Here is a 21,367-nt window from a genome sequence, read left to right on the forward strand (position 1 = left end):
ATAAACAAGTGCTAAATGATTTGAGATAGCAGCTGCGGTTGGCTTATGAGTGCTGTTCTGCCTCTGGCGCTCTGGAACGTGAGTTTTATGACTGCTGAGAAATGTTAACTGCTTTGCCCCTCAGGCATCAGCAGTTCTGGATATTTTTGTGGTTTTCCTAATTGACAGCTCAAACATCCGCTACACTGTACCCACTGGCCACCGTACATGAGTCAAATGCACTGAACACTTCAGCCTATTATTCTTTTACAGGGATTGTGTGGATGATGGCATTTTAATTTGATAATGAAGGCAACAGTATAGAAGCAGCATGGGGGAAAATCTGAATGTTTTGTGGGAAGGGGATTTTTGTGGGAATTCTGGGATCATTTTCAAGTTGATCACTGTGGTTTAAATAGTTATGTCAGTCGTTAGCTACTCAAACTGTATGCCAGTAATGAGACTCTGCCATGGTGGCTTCAGATATATTCCAGTTGCTTTCAATTTCATGTCAACTTTGCTGACAGTGTTTGGTAGTGGTCCAAAGGCAGGTATTATAGTGCCTATGTGTGAGACAAGGAGGAAGTAGGTAGTACTAGTTCAGGAGACAGTGTTACTCAGTAGTTAGTGCAGGGATTTTAATCAAGACTCTAGGATAAATTCCTGCTTCTCATTGATTCAGTGTTTGAAACTGGGCAAGTCATACAATTCCTGTATAATTGAGGGTAGCATAAAAAAGGTCAATTCATTTATTCATGCCTGAATATCACCGATATCATGACAGAATTCTAAGCTCTTACACAATTGCTGTAGAGTTGAGCGCCAGCGGCTGTCTCCGACGGTGGGAGAGATCATCATATCTCACTGGACAACCACCGCCCTCCATAAAACTGGACAGCCCCCAGACAATAGCCGCCGCAGTCTGCCTGCTGCAATGGGTGCTTGGAGCTTAGATTTTTATAATTTGACAAGTGGACTGTAACCAATGCACCTGGCAAATCAAGTAAAAGAAAGAAAACATCCTTAAAGATAGAGAGCGGGAACGTTCGCACCATGACAACTGTATTATCTGAGCACCTTGAACAGATCAACAATGCATGTGAAACTGTCGTGGTCAGTGATGAGCTGAAACAACTCAATATAGATATCGCATCCCTCCAAGAAACACAGCTAATATCAAGCAGATCTCTCAGAGAAAAAGACTACACATTTTTCTGGCAGGGGATAAGTGCAGAAGAAACGTGAGAGCGCGGAGTGGTATTTGCCATCAAGAGCTCCCTTCTGGGGATGGTTGAGCCACCTACAGATGGATCAGAAAGAATTTTGGCACTATGCTGGTTCACATCTGAGGGCCCAGTCAACCTTGTGAGTGTTTATGCCCCAACACTCTCTTCATCTTCTGACATCAAGGACCAGTTCTGCGACCAGTTGAACACCACCATCAGCAAGATTCCGGAACACAAATATGTTTTCCTGCTAGGGGACTTTAATGCAAGGGTGGGAGTTGATCATGAAGCATGGACCAGCTGTCTTGGTCAACACGGAACTGGTAAGATGAATGGAAATGGTCAGAGACTGCTAGAATTTTGTTCCTATTACAATCTCTGTGTAACAAACTCATTCTTCCAGACAAAGCCGCAACACAAAGTGTCTTGGAAACATCCCAGATCTGGCCACTGGCACCAAGCGGATCTTATCACAAGGCATACCAACCTTAACATCCTCCTCATTACCTGCAATTATCAAAGTGCTGATTGTGACACAGACCGCTCTCTGGTATGCAGCAAGGTCAGACTTAAACCAAAGAAAATACACAGATCTAAAGTAAAATGATGTCCTCGTATTAACATCAGTGCCATAGCGGACCAAGAAAAGTCACAGGAGTACAAGAACATACTACAACAAGCCCTTGACACCAGTGATTGTGCCACAAGCGCCCAGCTGAAGTGGGAGCAACTGAAGAACACAATCTACGATGCAGCTCTGTCAGCCTTTGGGAAGAAGGAAACAAGACCAACGACTGGTTTGATGGCATATTCCAGTGTGTTGACACCCAGTCATAGAGGCCAAATGCATAGCCCAAACCAACTACAAGAAAGACCCAAATGAAAAAGCCTTACAAGCACCGAGAGTGGCAAGAACCAAGGTACAACAAACTGCTCAACGCTGCGCCAGTGACTATTGGCTGCACTTATGTGTAAGCATCCAAGTAGCAGCTGATGGAGGCAACATCAGAAACATGTATGACGAGATCAAGAAAGCCGTGGGTCCAACTTAAAAAAAGACAGCCCCATTGAAATCAACAACCGGGGAAACAATCAACGACTGCACCAAGCAGATGGATCACTGGGTAGAACACTACTCTGAGCTTTACTCTTGTGAAAATATTGTTACGGACGCAGCCATCAGCGCCACCGAAAGCCTACCTTTTATGAACCAACTCGACGACGAACCAACTGTCGAGGAGCTTAGCTTTGCCACAGATGGCCTCCCCAATGGAAAAGCCCCTGGAAAAGACTGCATACCCTCCGAGGTCATAAATGCAGAAAACCTATTCTACTGCAACATCTTCATGATTGCTCTGTCTGTGCTGGAAAGAAGGCGAAGTACCTCAAGAAATGAGAGATGCCAACATCATCACTCTCTCTATAAAAACAAGGGTGACAAGAGCGACTGTAAGAACTATCGTGGCATTTCCCTTCTTAGCATTATGGGAAAAGTCTTTGCCCGAGTTGCCCTGAACAGACTTCAGAGCCTTGCAGACAGAATCTGTCCTGAATCACAGTGCGGCTTTCAGAGCAGAAAGGTCTACTATCGACATGATCTTCTCGCTGAGATAACTACAAGAGAAATGCAGAGAACAAAAGAAGCCCCTCTACATAGCCTTCATTGATCTCACAAAGGCTTTTGGACTTTGTCAGTAGAAGTGGACTTTTCATGCTTCTAGAAAAGATTGGATGTCCCCCCAAGCTCTTAAGCATGATTTGATCCTTCCATGAAAAGATGTACGGCACAGTGTCCAATATGACAGCTCAGTGTCTGAGGCTTTCCAGATTCGTAGCAGAGTTAAGCAAGGCCGTGTACTTGCCCCAACTCTGTTTGGGATCTTCTCCTCTCTGCTACTGAAACAAGCTTTTGGTTACTGAACTGAGGGACTCTACTTGCATGCAAGATCTGATGGAAAGCTGTTCAATCTTGCAGGACTCACAAAACTCAGGAGGCCCTTATCCAACACCTCCTCTTTGCTGATGACACAGCAGTGACACCCCACACAGAAGCTCATCTTCAAAGCCTAATGGACAGTTTTCCAAAGCCTGCCAATACTTCGGGCTTACTATAAGCCTAAAAAAGATGAACATAATGTGCCAAGGAGTTGAGGAAGCACCCTCCATCAAGATCAACAACTGTGAATGTGAAATGCTGAACGAGTTAACATACCAGGGGTCCACTATTGCAGTCAACCTTTCACTTGAAACCAAACTCTACATCCGCATTGGAAAAGCCACCTCAACAATGTCTAGACAAGAGGGTATGGCAAAACAACAAACTGACAGAACACACAACGATCTGTGTGTATGGAGCGTGTGTGATCAGCACACTTTTGTATGGGAGTGAGACAGGGACCTTATACTTTCATCAGGAAAAGAGGCTGAACAGCTTTCATATGCGTTGCCTTCATCAGATCTTTGGAATCTCCTGTAGGGACAGAGTCACCAACACTGAGGTGCTCAAGAGGGCCAGCATACAAACACTCCTCAAACAGAGACACCTCTGCTGGCTTGGGCATGTGTGCTGAATGAATGATGGGTACATACCAAAGGACATCCTCTACGGCAAACTGGCATCTAGTAAAAGACCCAAAGGATGCCCAAAATTGTGTTTCAAGGATGTGTGCAAGCGAGGCCTTAAAGAAATGGACATGGATGTGGACAGATGGGAAGATCACACTCAAGACCACAGTCTTTGGAAACAAGAGCTTAACAAAGGTGTCTGGGGTTCTGAGAGGAAGCCGCCCAGTTTAGCAGAGGAGAAAAGAGCTTGCAGAAGGCAGAGCCCAACGGTCGAAACGTCACCTTTACATGTGACAGATGCGGCAGAGATTGTTTCTCTCAAGTGGGTCTCTTCAGCCATGTATGCGGCTGCCAAAAAGCCAACTGAGTAAATTCTTTACCTCTCAGGGGTGCATACCCATGGTCTCTCGAGACTGAAGGATGCCTACTACTATTACATGACAGAATTGCGAGAAGTCTTCTCAGTCCATTACTAACTTTCCAGAGACCCAGTGCACACCATCCATCCATCTTTTCACTGGTTGACCCCTACTGTCATGACCCTCCACCATTCCTTCCATAGTAACTTTCTTCAGGTTATTTCCATATCTACTCCTAGTGTGACCAAAGTACGTAAGTTTCCATCTGTTGATTTCTGACATCAGTTTTCTCTCCAATAATATTTATAATGTAGGCATTTTTCGGTTTTTCATCCAGGAGATACCTTAGAATCTTTGCTAGCACCACATTTCAAAGCTTCAGTTTTCTTCTTGTCAGAAGCATTAACTTCCCATGATTCACATCCATAAATTCTGCACGTATGTTAAAGAGGCTTGGGGACAAAATACACCTTGTCTCACACCCTGGCCAGGGGAGAACCACTCATTATAATTGAACTCACTGAAAGTCTCTGCCACCACCACCAGACCATGGTGTGAATAGCAGATTAATATAGTATTACAGTAAACTGGAAACAGCAGATTAGCAGTCTCAGCCATAGGTTTGGGATACCTGGACCCCCTGGAATGCCAGGTTCAAATCCTGGCAGGGATGACTCCGCTTTTTCTACTGACATAAGTGAATTCTACATTATGCAGTTTATGATGCCAGGGTCTGTTGGAGAAAACCTTAACAAATTGAGGGGCTTTCTGTCCTGTCAGTACTTCACTGTTTAGACAGTAAAGATCCAATGTCACTTCAGAGTTAGAGTTTGCCTGGTGTATCTAAAATTTTACCCTCTTTCCTATACATACACACATCCTTACACACTTTACCGAGTGCTGTGGTCTGGCTGACTGACATATCATGCTCCAACTCCCGACTGCACTTTAGTGGTTCTGGGGTCTTTTAAGTTAAAAAGAGCCTCTTTCTGTATATGTAAAATATTTACCTCTTTCTATGATTCTGTGATTCACAGTAGTGCCTGAGTTATTTGATGTTTGTAAACTACTTTGAGTTCCTTGATTGGACGGCACGGTCCAAGTCCACATAATCATCATTATTTATTAGTAGTACTGCTCTCTGTTTGACAGGAGCCAGCAGTCTTGGTGACTCAATTATTTAGTTAGGGTGAGATTTTTCAAAATCACCTAAGGAAGTGAAGAACACAAACCCCATTGAACGTCACAGTGGGACTTGTGCTGCTAACTCCTTAGGCACTTTTTAAAATCCCACCTTTACTGTTTTCCTTTGTATGATAGTAGCACCAAGCAGGAGAGGGACCCTGTTGTGCTGGGCCCTGCACACAGACATAGCAAGGATAGTCCCTACTCTGAAGAGTTTACAACATAAATAGACAAGATTGCGAAAGGAAGTATTATTACTTTCACTTTATAGATGAGGAACAGATGGATAAAGTAATGAGAATTAAGATCTGGCAGATCTGAGAATTGTCCCCATATCTCCAGAATCTTCAGCCTGTGCCTTAACCACGAGCCTATGAAGGTTCTAAGAAAGGAAATTCCCAAGTAGGAATAACTTTTCCTTTTCTCCAACTCCCATCTATTCCCAAATGTGTATAAACTACATTGCTTAGATGTAAATAGCTCTTATTATTAAATCAACAGAAGGAAGCTGTTCCTTATAATGCAGATTTTGTAGGATATATGGGTGTTCCCTTGCCATGAGAGAGATTATGTTGTGATAAATGGGCCTACAAATTTCCACTAATTGTTCAACTGTAAAAAGTGAGAGAAAGTTGATAAAGTGCCACAATAAGTGATCACAACAAATATTGATGAGAAAAGACACAAAAAAGAGACAGACTGAATTAGTCCGAACAGAAAGGGCTGTACTGATTCCACTCAAGGACTGTGTTAAGATGATTGGTAAACAAGAGGAGTAGAGGAATGGAAATCAATGAACCAAAATTGGTGTGTTTAAAATTTGTCTATTGGAGGTCAAAATAATGAGCGGATGGAGTATTCTGCCCAACACTCCTTTCTGGGGTTCTTAAAAAGAAAAGACTTTTGGGAAAAATTAGCAGAAGAAGCATCTGTCTGCCAATAATTGCTGGCGCCAGCTTTATCGTCATGGCTGCCATCCCTACTGTCTCCTTGGACCTGGGACCGTCTTCATGCTAATCCTGAAAGATGTCCTGATCAGACTGGGTCAGAGAGAGGGAGCCCAGATGACATCGCCACCTGCTCCATCTAAATCTTACGTACCACCTGTGATGTGAGACTTTCTCTTGTCTCTCTCTCACTCACTCACATATACCCACCTCTCCCCCCCAATCCCCCCACTGTGCCCTATTTATGTCTTCTTTTCCTTCCCCACCTTATTTCTTCTCTTTCCTCTCCTCTTTTTTCCGTCTGGCTTAGTCAGCCTAGACTGTATATTTTGCAACACTGCTGTGAGCCTGTGATCAGAAAGAGGCAGCTAAATGCAATATCCTAAACAGCCTGATGCTGATACCAGTTTGCTAGGTCTCGGAGTGGCTGGTAAGACTGTGGGCTGGGCCTGTGTTTCTCCAGCAGTGAGGTTGCAAGCTAGTCAATATCAGAGACAGAAGCTTAATTTTCTATCTCTGCTGGTCTTTTCTCTCCTTCTTTTGTGTGTGTTTTTGTCTTGTTTTGTCTTCTAGGAAACAGGATCAGACTTTAACAACAACAGCTCCAGCCTGTTTTAATTAACGTCTTCTCTTTTCCCCAAAAAGGATAGTTATTGCCATCTTAAGAGACTTTAGAAGGAAAACCCTCCATGTTTGACAGACTCTCTTGGAAGGGAAAGAGAACAAGGAATGTTATTAAAATGAAAGCGTTAATTAATACTTTACATTTCAAATGCTTTAACTGTTTTTCCTCCCCCACCCCCGGTCTTTAATAAAAGGTTAAAAGGATTTTTAATGGCGTATTTGCTGTGGTACTAAGTAGCCTGTGGTCCCTTAACCTTGTTTAAAACTGTTCAGTGTTGATAGTGAGTGGTCATGTTAACACCTTTAACTCTTTGGATCTGCATATTCAATCTAAATGAATACATCAGATCCCAATGCCAACAGGTGTGGGAGGACAAAATAACTAGAGGCGGGATCCATGTAGGCAATGCTTGGAGAAGAAAGAACAGTTCTGGTGGTAACTGAGATTCTTTGAGAGGACTGTCTGCATGGATCCACACTACTCGCCTTCTCTCGCTACTATTTTAGAACCTTATCAAAATGTCATTGTTGAATAGTTGCTATCAATGGTGCAGTATATCTCTGGTGCTGTAGGACCATTTCTCATCAGTTTTTTGTTTGGAATAATAATTTTTGTGTAGTGGCTTGCATCTAGGTATCTCCATTAATGATTTATGCCTTGCAATATATCTGTAATATGGATGAGTAGTATTATCTCCATTTTGCAGATGGGGAGCAGAGGCACAGAGAGGTTTGCTCAAGGTCACACAGTAAGTCTGTGGTAAAGTTGTGTACTAGACTCAAATCTCCTCTCTCCAAGTGCCGAGCTTTAACCACTTAGACTGTGTGTCAGTTACTGCTCTTTTCTTTAGGCTTCTGTATCTGGAGTCACTGCTCGGCCCTTGACCGGCTGTGCTATTAGGCCACTTCCCAATAGAACAAGGGCAGCTCTGTCTATTTGGCTGCCCAAAGGTTCCATCCCCTTTCAAGTCTAAACAGTGGCTGATGGCTGTAGTCTAGTAGAAATCTGCTTTGTAATTTGATTAAAATGTTTGAAACTTGTCCTGTAAGTAATACTTCCACTGACATCTTACTTCTAGCAGCAAGTACACCTCTGCCCCGATATAACGCCACCCGATAGAACACGAATTCGGATATAACGCGGTAAAGCAGTGCTCCGGGGGGGGGGGCGGGGCTGCGCGCTCCGGCGGATCAAGGCAAGTTCAATATAACACGGTTTCACCTATAACGCGGTAAGATTTTTTGGCTCCCGAGGACAGCGTTATATCGAGGTAGAGGTGTAGTAGAAAAATAGCCTGAACAAGTGGTTCTCTGTTACCTTTTAGTCTTCACTTCCTTTTGGAGAGGCAGCCATCTAAAATAGTATCTGGATAGCTTTAATTCCTTCCTGGAGCGTCACCTTCCTAAGAGTTTGAAGTCCCGCAATAGAAGTAGTGATTTAGTGGTGTTTCAGATATTTCTGACCCCACGGTGGTTTGATATTCTCCCATATTAGTGTAAAAAACAAACAAAAAACCTTTTGTTTCTGTTAAGATTCTTCATAGCTGTTTTGGAGCAGCACTGTTAAGGAAAAGATTTTAATAATAAAAGGATCAGGGTGACACACTCAGCATTTACATACCCTGGAAAGTCTTGACTCTCATCCTTTTTTCCACAGGCCTCCAGAACTAGCATCAAAGTATGCAAATTTCTCTGAGGGAGTTTGCAAACCTGGGTATGCATCAGCGCTCATGACTTCCATCTTCCCAAAGTAAGTGATCAGTTCCCCAGTGTTTGTAATTGACAGCCCTGCTCTTCCCAAACTGTCTTCCCCCTCTGCATGCAGGATTCTCTGTAGGCCTGGCTTGACATGAGTAATTGGCTGTGAGTGAGGCCTCCCATTTACCTCCCTAATCCTGTCTCCCCAGAAATGATCAGCAGGCTGGGAACAGAATATCTGTACTGGCTAAGATAAGGGGGGATACCCAGGGAACCATTTACAGTTGACAAGATAATAATGAATCCAATAAACCTGGAATGTAAGATGAAGTAAAGAGCAAGTTGTGCATGGACAACGTGTGTAGTACATGGATTGGTTCCTAAAAAGCGACCAAGCCAATGCCAGAACATGTGATGCAATGTATAGTAAATACAATGTAATGTATAAATGTATATAAAGGAAGAGGTTTGCTGTGTAGCTTTGGATGTGTGGTATACTCTGTACCCACCCCGTATGCTTGAGCCTGATCAACTCAAGCGTAGTTTGATTGTATGCTAGTAAAGGAGCCTGAGTGACGAGACTGGAATTGAACTGAGTTTGTGGGGACCCAAGTGGAAGAGGTCTCAGGGGAACCTCAGTATGCTACTCGTAGGTAGCTTGTCTTGTAGATGGTTGCTGCTTTATTTTGCTATTCTAGTTCCGCTGGAAACTGGAACATAAAGCCCCTTGTAAAATCCTGGCTTTATGGAAATCAATGGGGTTTTGCCATTGACTTCAGTCGGGCCAGGATTTCACCCCATGACTATACAGTACGGTATCTTCAATGATGCAAGTAGTAGATCAACAAAGAGTGTAGGCTCAGTGCCAAATTCACTGCTGGTGTAAGCAGGTGCAACTCCATTGAAACTACAAGTGCAGCTTTATTTGTAAAATGAGATTTCGCATGGTCACTCTGGCATAAATAATCCCATCGCTGGAAAATGGCATATGGCTCACAGCTCTCAATGTAATGGCATTGTCTCAGATTCATGGAGAACCCTGAATAGTTTCAATACAGGGTATTCCCATTCGGCCTAGCCACTGCCCCCAGTGTCTTTACCAAGGTCTTTCTCGTAACAGCAGCTCATTTCAGACAGAATGTCTTCTTCATTTTCCCCATCTTGACGATTGGCTTCTCATTGCCAAGACACGTCAGGAAGCCTATAAGTCAACCTCATCAGTGCTTCAGCTACTTTCCTCTCTAGGAGTCAGTGTGAATTGGAAAAGTCTGTCTTTGCTCCACTGTGGACTATAGACTTCATAGGGGCCACTGTAGGTCCAGTCATGGTGAGAATTTACCTATCAAGGGACATCAACAACCATAAGCAACCTAATAGATCAGGTTATGTACAACCCTCAAGCTCCAGTCAGAGCTTGTTTTTCCCTCCTGGGGCACATGGCTTCATGTACTTACATTACCCTAGTCACCTGACTCCACCTAGATTGCCTTCAGACGGCGCTCCAGACCAAACACAGTATAATACCATAACAAGAATTTCTTCCAGAGTCACGTCTACCCTGAAGTGGTGGAAGTATTCCCATCAGGTACATGTAGGCGTCCCCTTCCTATCGTTCTTGCCAGGCAAGGTGATCGTTAGAGATGCTTCTGTCTTACTGGTGGGCCCACATGGACAGCCATATGGCACAGAGCACTTGGAGATCCCTAAAGACCGGGATGCACATCAACCTTCTGGCACCCTGGCTAATCCAAGAAGCTTGCAAGGTTTGTTTACAATTCATCTGTCCCAACATGTCCACATAATGTCAGACGACAAGACAACCCTCTTTTACACCAACAAACAGGGAGGGGCGAAATCAGTCCCCTATGTGTAGAAGCAGTCGCCCTGTGGAATGGTGTATCAGGTATTGAATCAGCCTGTCAGCAGCTTATCGAATGTGTTGGTGGACACCCTCAGCAGGCATTTTGCCATTGATCGCATGACTCAGTAGTAGATAGCTTCCTCGTTCAATGTGCTCCCCCACTCGGGATCTTTCGGCCCTTTGAATGAACAAGAACAGCAACATATATTGGTGCAGAGGAGCTCTAGGACTATGCTGTTAGGTCGATGCTCTCGTTCTCCCCAGGCAGGCCACCTGAGCTATGCCTTTCTTCCCTTACCGCTCCTACCTCAGGTGTTTCGGAAAACTCGTCAGGACAGGGCACCGTCCTCATCACCCCCAGTCGTCGCGCAGACAGTTTTGGTTCTCAAATCTCCTGTGATTGTCATCTCGTCCTCCATTCAGCATCCAGTCCTTTCCCAATCTCTTGACCCAGGAGAAGGGCAGGATCAAGCATCCCAATCCCAAAGTCTTACTCAACGTCTGCAGAGCAGCTACATGGAGTTCCATCCCCACGTTTGAGAGACCGTATGCACTAGTGCAGAACTGCACCGCATCCTTTGCGACAGCAGTTCTCCGAACGGCTCTGCATCCTTGCATCCTCCTCCTGCTGGTCAGTTACCCACAGTGGAATACACATAGGGACCAGCACTCAAAGAAGAAGAGGAAATTACTTAACTTGTGGTACAGATAGGGACCACACATCTCAAAGAGCTTCCATTTACCACAAGGAAAGTAACTTCCTCTCCCCATGTAATCACAAAATTCCTGAAGCTGGGCCTTTAAGAAAAACACCATGGGCTAGATACACAAGGGGAGTTAGGCACTCCAGTGCTTAGCATTGCAATACCTAACTTTTAGGTGCCTTGCTGCCTAGAGGAATTCACAACCCTGAGTTAGGCACCCAGTCTCTCTATATAATGCCTGGGGAGAATGAGGTGACTTAAAAAAAAAAAGGGGGGGGGGGAGCTGAGCGGCATGCTGAGCGGGGAGCCGCCTTAGCTAGCCAGTAGGAAATGTTGGGGGAGGGGAGTGGCCAAAGCCCTGCCCCCCAAATGGAGTTAGGCTGGAGAGAGGTGCTGTGAACCCTCTCCTGGAGTTAGATGCCTAACCCAGATCAGCCCTTTCTCAAGAGCATGAGGAAGTGCTGGTGCCTCCCTTATGCTCAGGTTCTCTGGCCCAGGTGAGTGCTGAGCTGTAGTGTTGTTCTCACTCACTCACTCTGGCCCAATGACGGTATATTTCAGACAAAGGGGATATCTTCAACAGGAGGGATTGAGAGAGCCCCGCTCCAAAACACCTCCTGTAGCCCATTGGTTAGGGCACTCACCTGGGATGTGGGAGAGCTGGGTCCAAGTCCCTCTCTGAATCAGGCAGAGAAGGGATTTGAACCCAGGTCTCCCACATCCTGAGATAGTGCCACTGGGCTTGTGGATGCCACCGCTCACACCATATTTTGTGCAGAACCTGATCTGATAGCCATGTTCTTAGGCAGCCTCTGGGCACCCCGACCAGAACAGGTCCTGAGGGCAAGATGCGGGGAAACACGGAGTTTGTGAATCCTGCTGAAGCTTAGGCATGATTTAGGCACTGAGCTGCTTGGTGCTGTCAGAACTCGGGTGGCTTCGTGCAGGCCCAGTGTTGCTGGTCTCTCTGGCCGTGGGGAACCAGCTCTCATTTTCCCAGCCTGGCAGTGGGTCACACCAGAATGAGGCTGTTGCTGCAAGATTACAGTATTTTCATTGAAGCTCCTTTCATTCTTAATCTCCAGTCTCTGCCGTCTGTTACTTGGCCTATCTGCCATGGAAAAACTACATGCAAGAGAGTGTATATAATTTTAGCAATGATTTCAGCAGCATTATAGCAGATTCTTAGTATGAGAGTAAAAAATACATCTGTTGTAGAAAGGGGAGTAACTAAATAAGGAGGGGAGGATGTTAAAAGCTTAATAAAATAGTTACCTCTTGTTTTACTGAAGTAATGGGCTTTGTTTTATATTCACTGATTCCACATATTGAAAATGTTAAAGTTGAATAAAGCCATACTTTAAAGTCTTTGAAACTAAAAGTCCTTTGTCTCTGCCTTCCCTGTATAGGGGGAGAGGTCTGAAACTGACTGGTGCGTATGCCACCTTTAGAAAAAGCAACAAAACAAAAAGCAGACCTCCCGATTTGCTGTGAAGGGAGACGAACAGCCTCTCTCTCAGGAATGTGGCTGCTAAAAATCTATTTTGCTTGCTTGAGAGTAGACTTAGAGAATGATCACCACAGTATTTGCATATCAAAAGGATACCCCTAACCTCTGAGAAGGGTTGGGCTGCAGAGGCTTTGAAATAGCTAACAGTGAGAGGGGAATGCTGGATTATGAGGCTGAAAATGACTTGTCGTAGGGGCAGGGCAAGACTATTTAATATAGCCATAAAGTTTAAGGCACAAAGAGACCATTATGATCACCTAGTCTGACCTCCTGCATAGTACAGGCCAGAGAACTTCACCCAGTGATTCTGATATCTGTCATATCCTAGTTATCTTGATTTAAAGATTTCAACTGATGGAGCATCTATTACATCCCTTGTTAAACTATTCCAATCACCTTCACTGTCCAAAATGTGCATCTTATTTCCAGTTTCAATTTTTCTAGCTTCAGCTCCCTACCATGGGATCTTGTGTCTTTTCCTGATAGCTTACAAAGCCCTAAGTATTCGATATCTTCTCCCTGAATGAGTACTTCCAGACCATGATCAAGTCATCTTTAACCTTCTCTTCAGTAGCACTCTGTGTGTCTGGCTGTCATTATAAGGCCTGTTTACCAGACCTCGGTTCATTCATGTAGCCCTTTTGTCAAGTCTTTCCAATGTGTCAACATTCTTTTTACAGTGTGGAAACACCACAGTATTCCATTAGGTGTTTCACCTCTGCAATACACAGAAGTAATGACATCTCCCTACTCCCAACTAGATACACCTCTACCCCGATATAATGTGACCTGATAGAACACGAATTCGGATAGAACGCGGTAAAGCAGCGCTCCGGGGGGTGGGGCTGCGCACTCCGGTGGATCAAAGCCAGTTCGATATAATGTGGTTTCACCTATAACACAATAAGATTTTTTGGCTCACAAGGACAGCGTTATATCGAGGTAGAGGTGTAGTCACCTGATGATGCATTCAAGAATCGCGTTAGCTCTTTTAGATGTAATATTGTTCTGAAAGTTCATGTTCAGTTGATTATCTACCATGACTCCTAAGTCTTAATCAGAGTCACTGCTTTCAGGATACAATTTTCCAATCTGCATATACGGCCTACGTTCTTGTTCCTAGATATGACCTTGTATTTGGCTGCATTAAAATGCATGTTGTTCAATTGTTCCTAGCTTACTAAGAGATCTAGATGGCTCTGTATAAGTGATCTATCCTCATTCTCATTTTCTTCTCCATCAATCTTTGTGTCATCTGTGAACTTTATCAAGGGTGACCTTTTATTTTCTTCCAGCTCGTTATTAAAAATATTGAATAATAATGTGTTGGGAATCAGTCCTTGCAGGAATCCATCCAGAGCATCCTCACTAATTTCTGATTCCTCATTAGTATGTACTTTTTGAGATTTTTTCAGTTAGCTAGTTTTTAATCTATGATATGTGTCATATTGATCTTGTGTAGTGCTAATGTTTAATCAAAACGTTGTACAATACCAAGTCAGATGCCTGACAGAAGTCCAAGTTTATTTTGTGAACTCACTTACCTTTATCAACCAAATTTTTAATCTCATCAGAGAATATTAAGTTCTTTTGACAAGTCCTATTTTCCATAAAGCTAATTAGTTATAGTACTGTCCTTTAGTTCTTTACTGATCAAGTCTCATATCAGCCATTCCATTGTTTTGCCCAGGATTGATGTCAAACTAACAGATTTATACTTACCAGTTTATCCCATGTAATCTTTTTAAAATAGTGACACAACATTGGCTTTCCTCCTGTCCCTGGGAACGTCCCCAGTTTCCCAAGATTTATTACAAATTAACATGAACAGTCCAGAGAGCTCCTCGGCCTAAACTCTTCAGGGCAAGTTATCCAGACCTGTTGATTTTAAAAGGTTTAACTTGAGTAGATTCTGTTTAATATCTTCCTTATTTACTGTTGAAGTAGAAAGTATTTAATCATCATTAGACAAATATATCATCCAGTTTTCTTCCAACAACCGAGCAAATAGTTATTCAATACTCCTGCCTTAGCTGCATTATCATCAACAATTTTATCTAGTAACAGACCATTAGCGCTGCTAGGATTCCTTTTGTTCCTGATATATTGTTTTTAAATCTTCCTTATTGTGCCTAATCTTATTGGCTACTGATTTTTTCATTAGAAACTTCAGCTTTCCTTATCATTAGCATGCATATCTTAATTTCCATTTACATACATTGCAATTAGCTTCCCTTTTTTTATTTGTTTCATATTTATTTTTGATTGCTGCTTTCTCATGTCCCGTCTTAACCAGCATGTTTTCTGTTAACCAAAGTAGCCTTTTTTTGGTCAGGTGCAGGACTGCTGCCTGAGGAATGGTGTGGAGAAAATTAGAAGTAAAAGCACCCTCAGTGAAAACCAGTTCCTCAATGGCATCTCTGGGTTCTGGTTCAGTGAAAAAAGCTATTTTTACTGGGACTTCGGTCAGCTTAAAGATTTCAGTACTCAGCTAATGTTTTGACCTTTTAATGGGGAAGGCTAACTTGCTGCATTTGTGTTAACACCAGAGCGCTCTATATGCCTGGTCTATTTTGTGTGTGTCTGCACATGACTGTCTCCCCTTTCTTTCTGTACACCCTATTCTTGATCAGAATAGAAAGGAAACTTCTGCCTGCAAACCACAAATCTGCTGTTCATATGCTTGTTAAACAGGGTTCAGCTGCCGACAGCTTTCCAACCACAGACTCGTGTGATGATGGCTAAGACTAAAAATAAGATTTGTGGTGGATTAGGGAAGGCGTGTTCATAGCCCATGAATGAGCCTGAATTTGCTGCTGAGAAGAGATAATATGGGGAAAGGGTGCTTAAAGGTATTTGACTCAATGAATGACATCCTTACGTGCTGAATGTCCCCCTCCCAAAAGAGGTTATCTCTTGAGACTGCCCTTTGACCTTGAGAGTGAAGTGGATTTTGACCAAGGATGAGAATTTCAAAGCAAGGGTAGAGAGAAGAGGGGAAATTCAATAGCATGGTGGAACTGTAGGTCATAATGTGGCCACAGCAATGAATGGACATACAAGGCAATGGAAAAGATGTATATGACCACAGCTGTAGTGGTAAGAGTCTCTCTTAGTAACCCAAGTCATTGACATGAATCATAGACTTCCTTATTTTGTTGTTGGCTGGGAGCAGAAAGACTACAATAGTTTGGTTAATTATTTTGATGCCAGCTTTCTAGAAAATCACAGATTGTCATTCTCTCAGTATTAACTCATTCCATTCCAACTCCTTTCATCTTTAAAACCACACCTCATTCTCCACGCTGAGAAAAACAACCCCCATTTGAGCAATGCTGGGTTTATATTTCCCTGCTGAGCTCTCTCTTTTTAAATAAGTTTCAAAACACATTTTAGCTCTCACAGAAGAAGAGGACAACAGCACAGAGTAGAGCCGTGCATAGAACGATAAGTGCTGTGTAAATTTCCACCCACTGCAATTCTTCCAGTGCCCCTCAACTCTGTTCTGCAGCATCCCTTGCTATTCTCATCTTGGTCTTTATCACTTCCCCTCTCTGTCTTTGTCGGTGCATGTCAGTCCTAACCTGGACCCTGCTTCTCTTCCAGTCCTGGGCTTCTCCAAGCTCTGCAGATGATTCTCAGTCCTAACCTGCAGTACTCCCAAGGAGAGAGTGCTGGATCTTGACAAAATGTATTGTTCTTTTTTTTTTTTTTTATGTGGGTAAATGGGGAAGTAGGATGAGAGTATTACACTCTCTTTCACTAGGTACCTGAGGTAGGATTTGAACTTAAGACCCACATAATGAAAAGCTGAAGAGTTAACAGACCATGCCACCAAACTCCATTCCACAGTGAGTTTTGCCACCTTTCTAAATATTTCTTCTTCAAAGTTAAATGGGCATGCATTTTTTAAGACATACATTTAGTGCAGTGTCTAGCACCATAAGGTCCCAATCTGGTTAACCCTATAGGTGCTTTCACAATTTACCTATTGAAAGAATACAGTTTAAAAAAAATCAAGATTTAAAATCCTACGTGGAGCACATTGTTTACCTTAAAATTAAAAATCAACATAGTTTAAACTAAAAGGTCTTTCTCCCTTGCCAGGACTCCCCCATCACATACTCTTGGCTGCTTGCAAAACAAAATCACATTCACCTCAGTTCAGCTTCAGCACAAGTGCTGAAGTAGCTGCTGTTAAGCGTCTATTCAATTCAAAGGCTCCAATTGTCCTCACAAATTAATTCACCTCAACTAAACTGAGCTAGTTGTATCTGCTGTGGTTGTTAACCCCTGCTGTGTTTTCCTATCAGAGAGATTTATTACAGTAAGGTTAGTAGTTTAATATCTTCGTCACTTTTGCCACAAACCTATTAACTCACAATAGTTCCTCAAATCACAACAGGATATAAGTGAGGGAGAACTCCTGCTATAAAATCAGAATGATTTAATTTTATCTAGCACTCTGCACGTGGAGCACCTGCTCCCTTCCCATCAACTCCTATTCTCTTTGTGATACGTGTTCACAGTGCTGGTATCTTGTGTCTGGTCTTACCCATGCAAGTTAGCTCTGCTGGAGTGGTCGGGTTAAAAGTGATGCCACTGCTAATTATTAGTGCACCAGGACCATGTATAGAGAATGGGGGGAGGAGTTCAAATTGTTCACTGGGATTTTTTTTAATACTTCAGTGCATTTATTGATACATTTCAGAAAAATTTAAAAATCAACCCATCAATAATAATAATAATAGAAGAATAATGTATAAAACCTTTAAAAAAGAGACAGCTTGTCTGAAGTGGGGATTCCAACTCCCAGGTACTGTAGTGCGTTCTGTCCTTGAAGATGAACTTACTTGTAAAGCTTGACCACCCCCTTAATAGTACTGCATGTGCAACATATCTTCACCAACCCCATGAGATCAGTGCTGAACAAAAGTGTCCTGGGGAAGCTCTGGTTGTAATTGTTTCCTTCAAATATGGTTTACACAATCTTTATGTTTAAAAAAAAAAAGCATTCCTCTGTTCAGTTGAGGAACCTCTTCAGAGTTTAGCATGGGACTGTATTGTTGTGTTGAACTAGAGCTGTTGGATTTTAATTGGGTCCATAGCTATCTTGAAATTGTGTCCCTTCGCCACAAATCCAGTTCAGTTCTGCACTGACACAAGGTCTTTGTACCTGAATCTTAATGTCTAGTTTTAGGTACCATATGGCCTCAAAATGTGAAAAGCAGAGACTGAAGTCATGTGGGTGACTTGTGTGGAACCAAGACAGATGACTATCAACATTGAGGGCCATTATCTAAATCTGGTTTCTGCATTCATACAAGTACCTTGTGGCTGGTCAGCAGCAAATGACTGTAGGCAAGGCTGCTGAGCTTAGCGGAAGTCTGGCCCAAAATAAATAGAGTGCTTTATGATAAACAAATACCCAGGCTACTTAAGAGGCAACTATACAAAACCATAGTAAGGTCAGCTCTTCTGTAAGTACCAGAGACGTGGGCGACCAAAAAGGCACTTGAGAAGACATGAAGCCATTGAAATGAGATGTTGGAGGGGTGGGAGTGGCAGTGGGAGAGGTGACATTGCTGGACCACATGCAGAATGATGTCATCGGGAGAGAGACCAAGCTCTGTGCTATCTGGGCGAAGCTGCAAGAGAGGAGGCTGAGATGGTGTGGGTATGTACAAAGGATGGATGAAAGGGATCCTGTTAGGAAGGCATTTGAGACTGGAGTTCCGGGGTTGAGAACAAGAAGATAGCCAAGAAAATGGTAGTCCCATTGTGTACCAAGGGATGGAGTGAATATGGAACGAGAGTTGGACTGGCGAGCCTGGAAAAGCCTGATCTGGCGACCCAACCCCTGCTAGTTGGGAAAAGGGAAAGAAGAAGAAATCTGCTCAGGACCAGGTGATTGTTGGGCGTGACTGTATTATGTTGCTCTTCTTTGAGTTATGGTCCCTATTGTATTCTACTGAGGGTTTATGCATGTGCACCGTGCATCTGGAGCTGGAGAACTGGAAAGTAATAGCGTCTGTTGGTCCCCACGTGGGCCCTTGCCTCACCTCATGTTTCATCCAAGGAGATAAAGGGAGGGGTAGACCGACCACATCTCCAGTTCTTTCTCACTGCCGCATGGTCCCAAGAACCTCCAGTTGCAGGTAAGTAACCTCCTCTTATTATGGTCGTGTCTAGAAGCCCCAGCTGAGAATGGGGTCCCATTGCTCTAAGTGCTCTACAGACTTAGTCAGAGGTCTCGATACAATTTTTACTTTTGAAACGGATGGCATTCCTGTGCTAACATTCTAGAAAGGGGACAGTATTCAGACTCCAGGTCATTCTTCAACTGAGATATTCTGCCATGGGCTTTGTTCAGTCTGGATAGTATATGATGGAGACAGAAACTGTTTTAAGAGTCTGGGATTTTATTCAGCTTCCCAGTGACTGCTGCAATCGTAACTCACTGAGGAAATTTGCAAATAACTGGCAGGAAAAAGGCTCCTTTGAACGCTGATCTGGTAAGTTCAGCGTGGATTCCTGGGCAGCTCAAACCATAGGCTGAAACTTACTTTCCTCTGCTGTTCTGAGACAAAGACCTAAGGAGATAGATTACCTTTTTACACTCTTCACAGTTTCAAGGGTTGAGTTCTGGGTGACAAATCAATACAGGCATGTTTCCCTCAGGGGAATGCCAACTGCTACCCACTTCCTTAGGTAGCCCCAGCGCTCAGTCCGTCAGACTTCATAACATCCCAGACCAATAGAAATGAAGGATAAAATAGCAATTAAACGGAATAAAAGATGCTCCGAGCTATTACAACAATGAATATTTCAAACTGCTGTAAAAGTACCTGTTTCCATGGATGCTGAGTAACTGATGACTGGGACTCTTAGTAACTGATGACGGGATGGATCAGTTGATGATTCCCTGTTCTGTTCATTCCCTCTGGGGCACCTGGCATTGGCCACTGTCAGCAGACAGGATACTGGGCTAGCTGGACCTTTGGTCTGACCCAGTATGGCCGTTCTTATGGACAGAGGTTACCCAGACTGTACTGGATTGCAAAGGAAAACATCATGGCTGTACTGCCATCTGGGTTCCATCAGTACAGTGACCCTCTCCGCTTGTGCTTTTTACTGTAGTCCTGGGCTAAATACACAGTGAAAGAAAATCAAGGAGTGAATTAGGACAGTATTGTATTTCTTCCAAATCCTGCACGTGAACTGTGCAGCACCCATCTCCTCCCTAAGCGTCAGTGTGAGAAATAATCAGTTGGCAAACAGTCCCATTCAGGATGTCCCCGGGTGGTCTTCTGACACAGTGTGGTGGCTGCTTTTCATTCCAAAGAGAGTTCTTGCTTCCTCCTTGGAAGAATGCTCCTCTTGGTTTCAGCTGAGGGAGGGAATAGGGGAGTTAACAAGCTGGAGAGAAGAGACGTTTACAGGAAAATTAGCAGCCTGGAGAATCTCCCTGGTTCCTGAAGGGCTCTTACAGACTGATGAAACACAAAACAATCGAAACTATCTAACCATGAAAGTGGTCACTTTGCTACACACTGAAAACAGAGGGTGACTATAAGTGGGATTTTTATTTTTTTATAATTTCAACAGATATCAATGTTTATTTTAAGAATTTTTTTATCAATTTAAATTGTCACAATTGTACAAAATTGTGTTTTAATCCTTTTATTTTACATATTCAGTTGTGGGAAATTAAGGGATGTCAGACAATGGGGTTGCTCAGACAACCAGGATTCAAAAAGTTAAAGATTTGTAATTATTAAAACACAAATTATCAACAGCACATGTCAAAATATACAAAGTAAATATCTTTAAATCAATAAGTTCTCAAGCAGCATTTTTCTTACTTTGCCTCTCTGTACATTTCAATTATTAATCAGTTAAAATATTTTTTCATCAGTTTGTCTATACAGTGAAATTGATATTTACCAATTAAAAATCTCATCCTTCCAAACCTATGGACACACAAACCTGCTTCACACAACCACAGTCAATGTGTGGAATGTGTTGCCAGGGGATGTTGCGAAGGCCAGAAATATAACTGGGTTCAGAAGGGAATTAGACAAGTTCCTGGAGGATAGGCCCATCAATGGCTACTAGCCAGGATGGTCAGGGACACAACACCATGCTTAGGGTGTCCCTAAACCTCTGACTGCCAGAAGCTGGGGCTGAATGACAGGGGATGGATGGATCACTGGATAATTGCCGTTTTCTGGTCATTCCCTCTGAAGCACCTGGCATTGGTCACTGTCGGCAGACAGGACACTGGGCTAGATGGACCATTGGTCTGACTCAGTGTGGCCGTTCTTATGTTCTTATAATTACAGTAGTCTACACACACACACACACACACACACACACACACACACACCCCTCTCTCTGGTGCTCGCAGCCTGGGAGCGGGGCTATGGGTAGGGGAGTTTGGCCTAGAAAGTAGAGCAGAGGACTGGGGAGCCAGGACTCCAGGGTTCTGTTTCTGATGGTTGTGCCTTGACTCCCTGATTTTAAACAAGTCACTTTCCTGTCTGTGCCTCACTTCTTAGCAAATGGGGACACCAATATGTCCCTCCTGGGTGGGATGGGGGGTTGAGGCTACATCCCTGAGTGGCTCTAAGGTGCTTTGGATTGGGGGTGGGCACAGCCAGTGGCTACCCCATGCTCTGCTAGTGGCTACCCCTAGCAGACTGGCAG

General features: G+C 43.5%; 1 protein-coding gene across 7 annotated transcripts in view; it reads left to right on the forward strand.

The window, feature by feature from the left end:
• ST3GAL3 (ST3 beta-galactoside alpha-2,3-sialyltransferase 3) overlaps window positions 1-21,367 on the forward strand; it is a 335,526-nt gene that overhangs the window by 127,562 nt on the left and 186,597 nt on the right. For 5 of the 7 annotated variants that reach the window (XM_065409115.1, XM_065409116.1, XM_065409117.1 and 2 more), the window contains one exon: window positions 8,543-8,635. The exons of the other annotated variants lie outside the window; for them this stretch is intronic. In XM_065409115.1, coding sequence (XP_065265187.1) covers window positions 8,543-8,635 — 93 coding nt within the window. The remainder of the gene's footprint in view (window positions 1-8,542; window positions 8,636-21,367) is intronic. 7 annotated transcript variants of the gene reach the window in all.

Source organism: Emys orbicularis, chromosome 8 (genome assembly GCF_028017835.1).
Source record: "Emys orbicularis isolate rEmyOrb1 chromosome 8, rEmyOrb1.hap1, whole genome shotgun sequence".
Classification (NCBI taxonomy): domain Eukaryota; kingdom Metazoa; phylum Chordata; order Testudines; family Emydidae; genus Emys; species Emys orbicularis.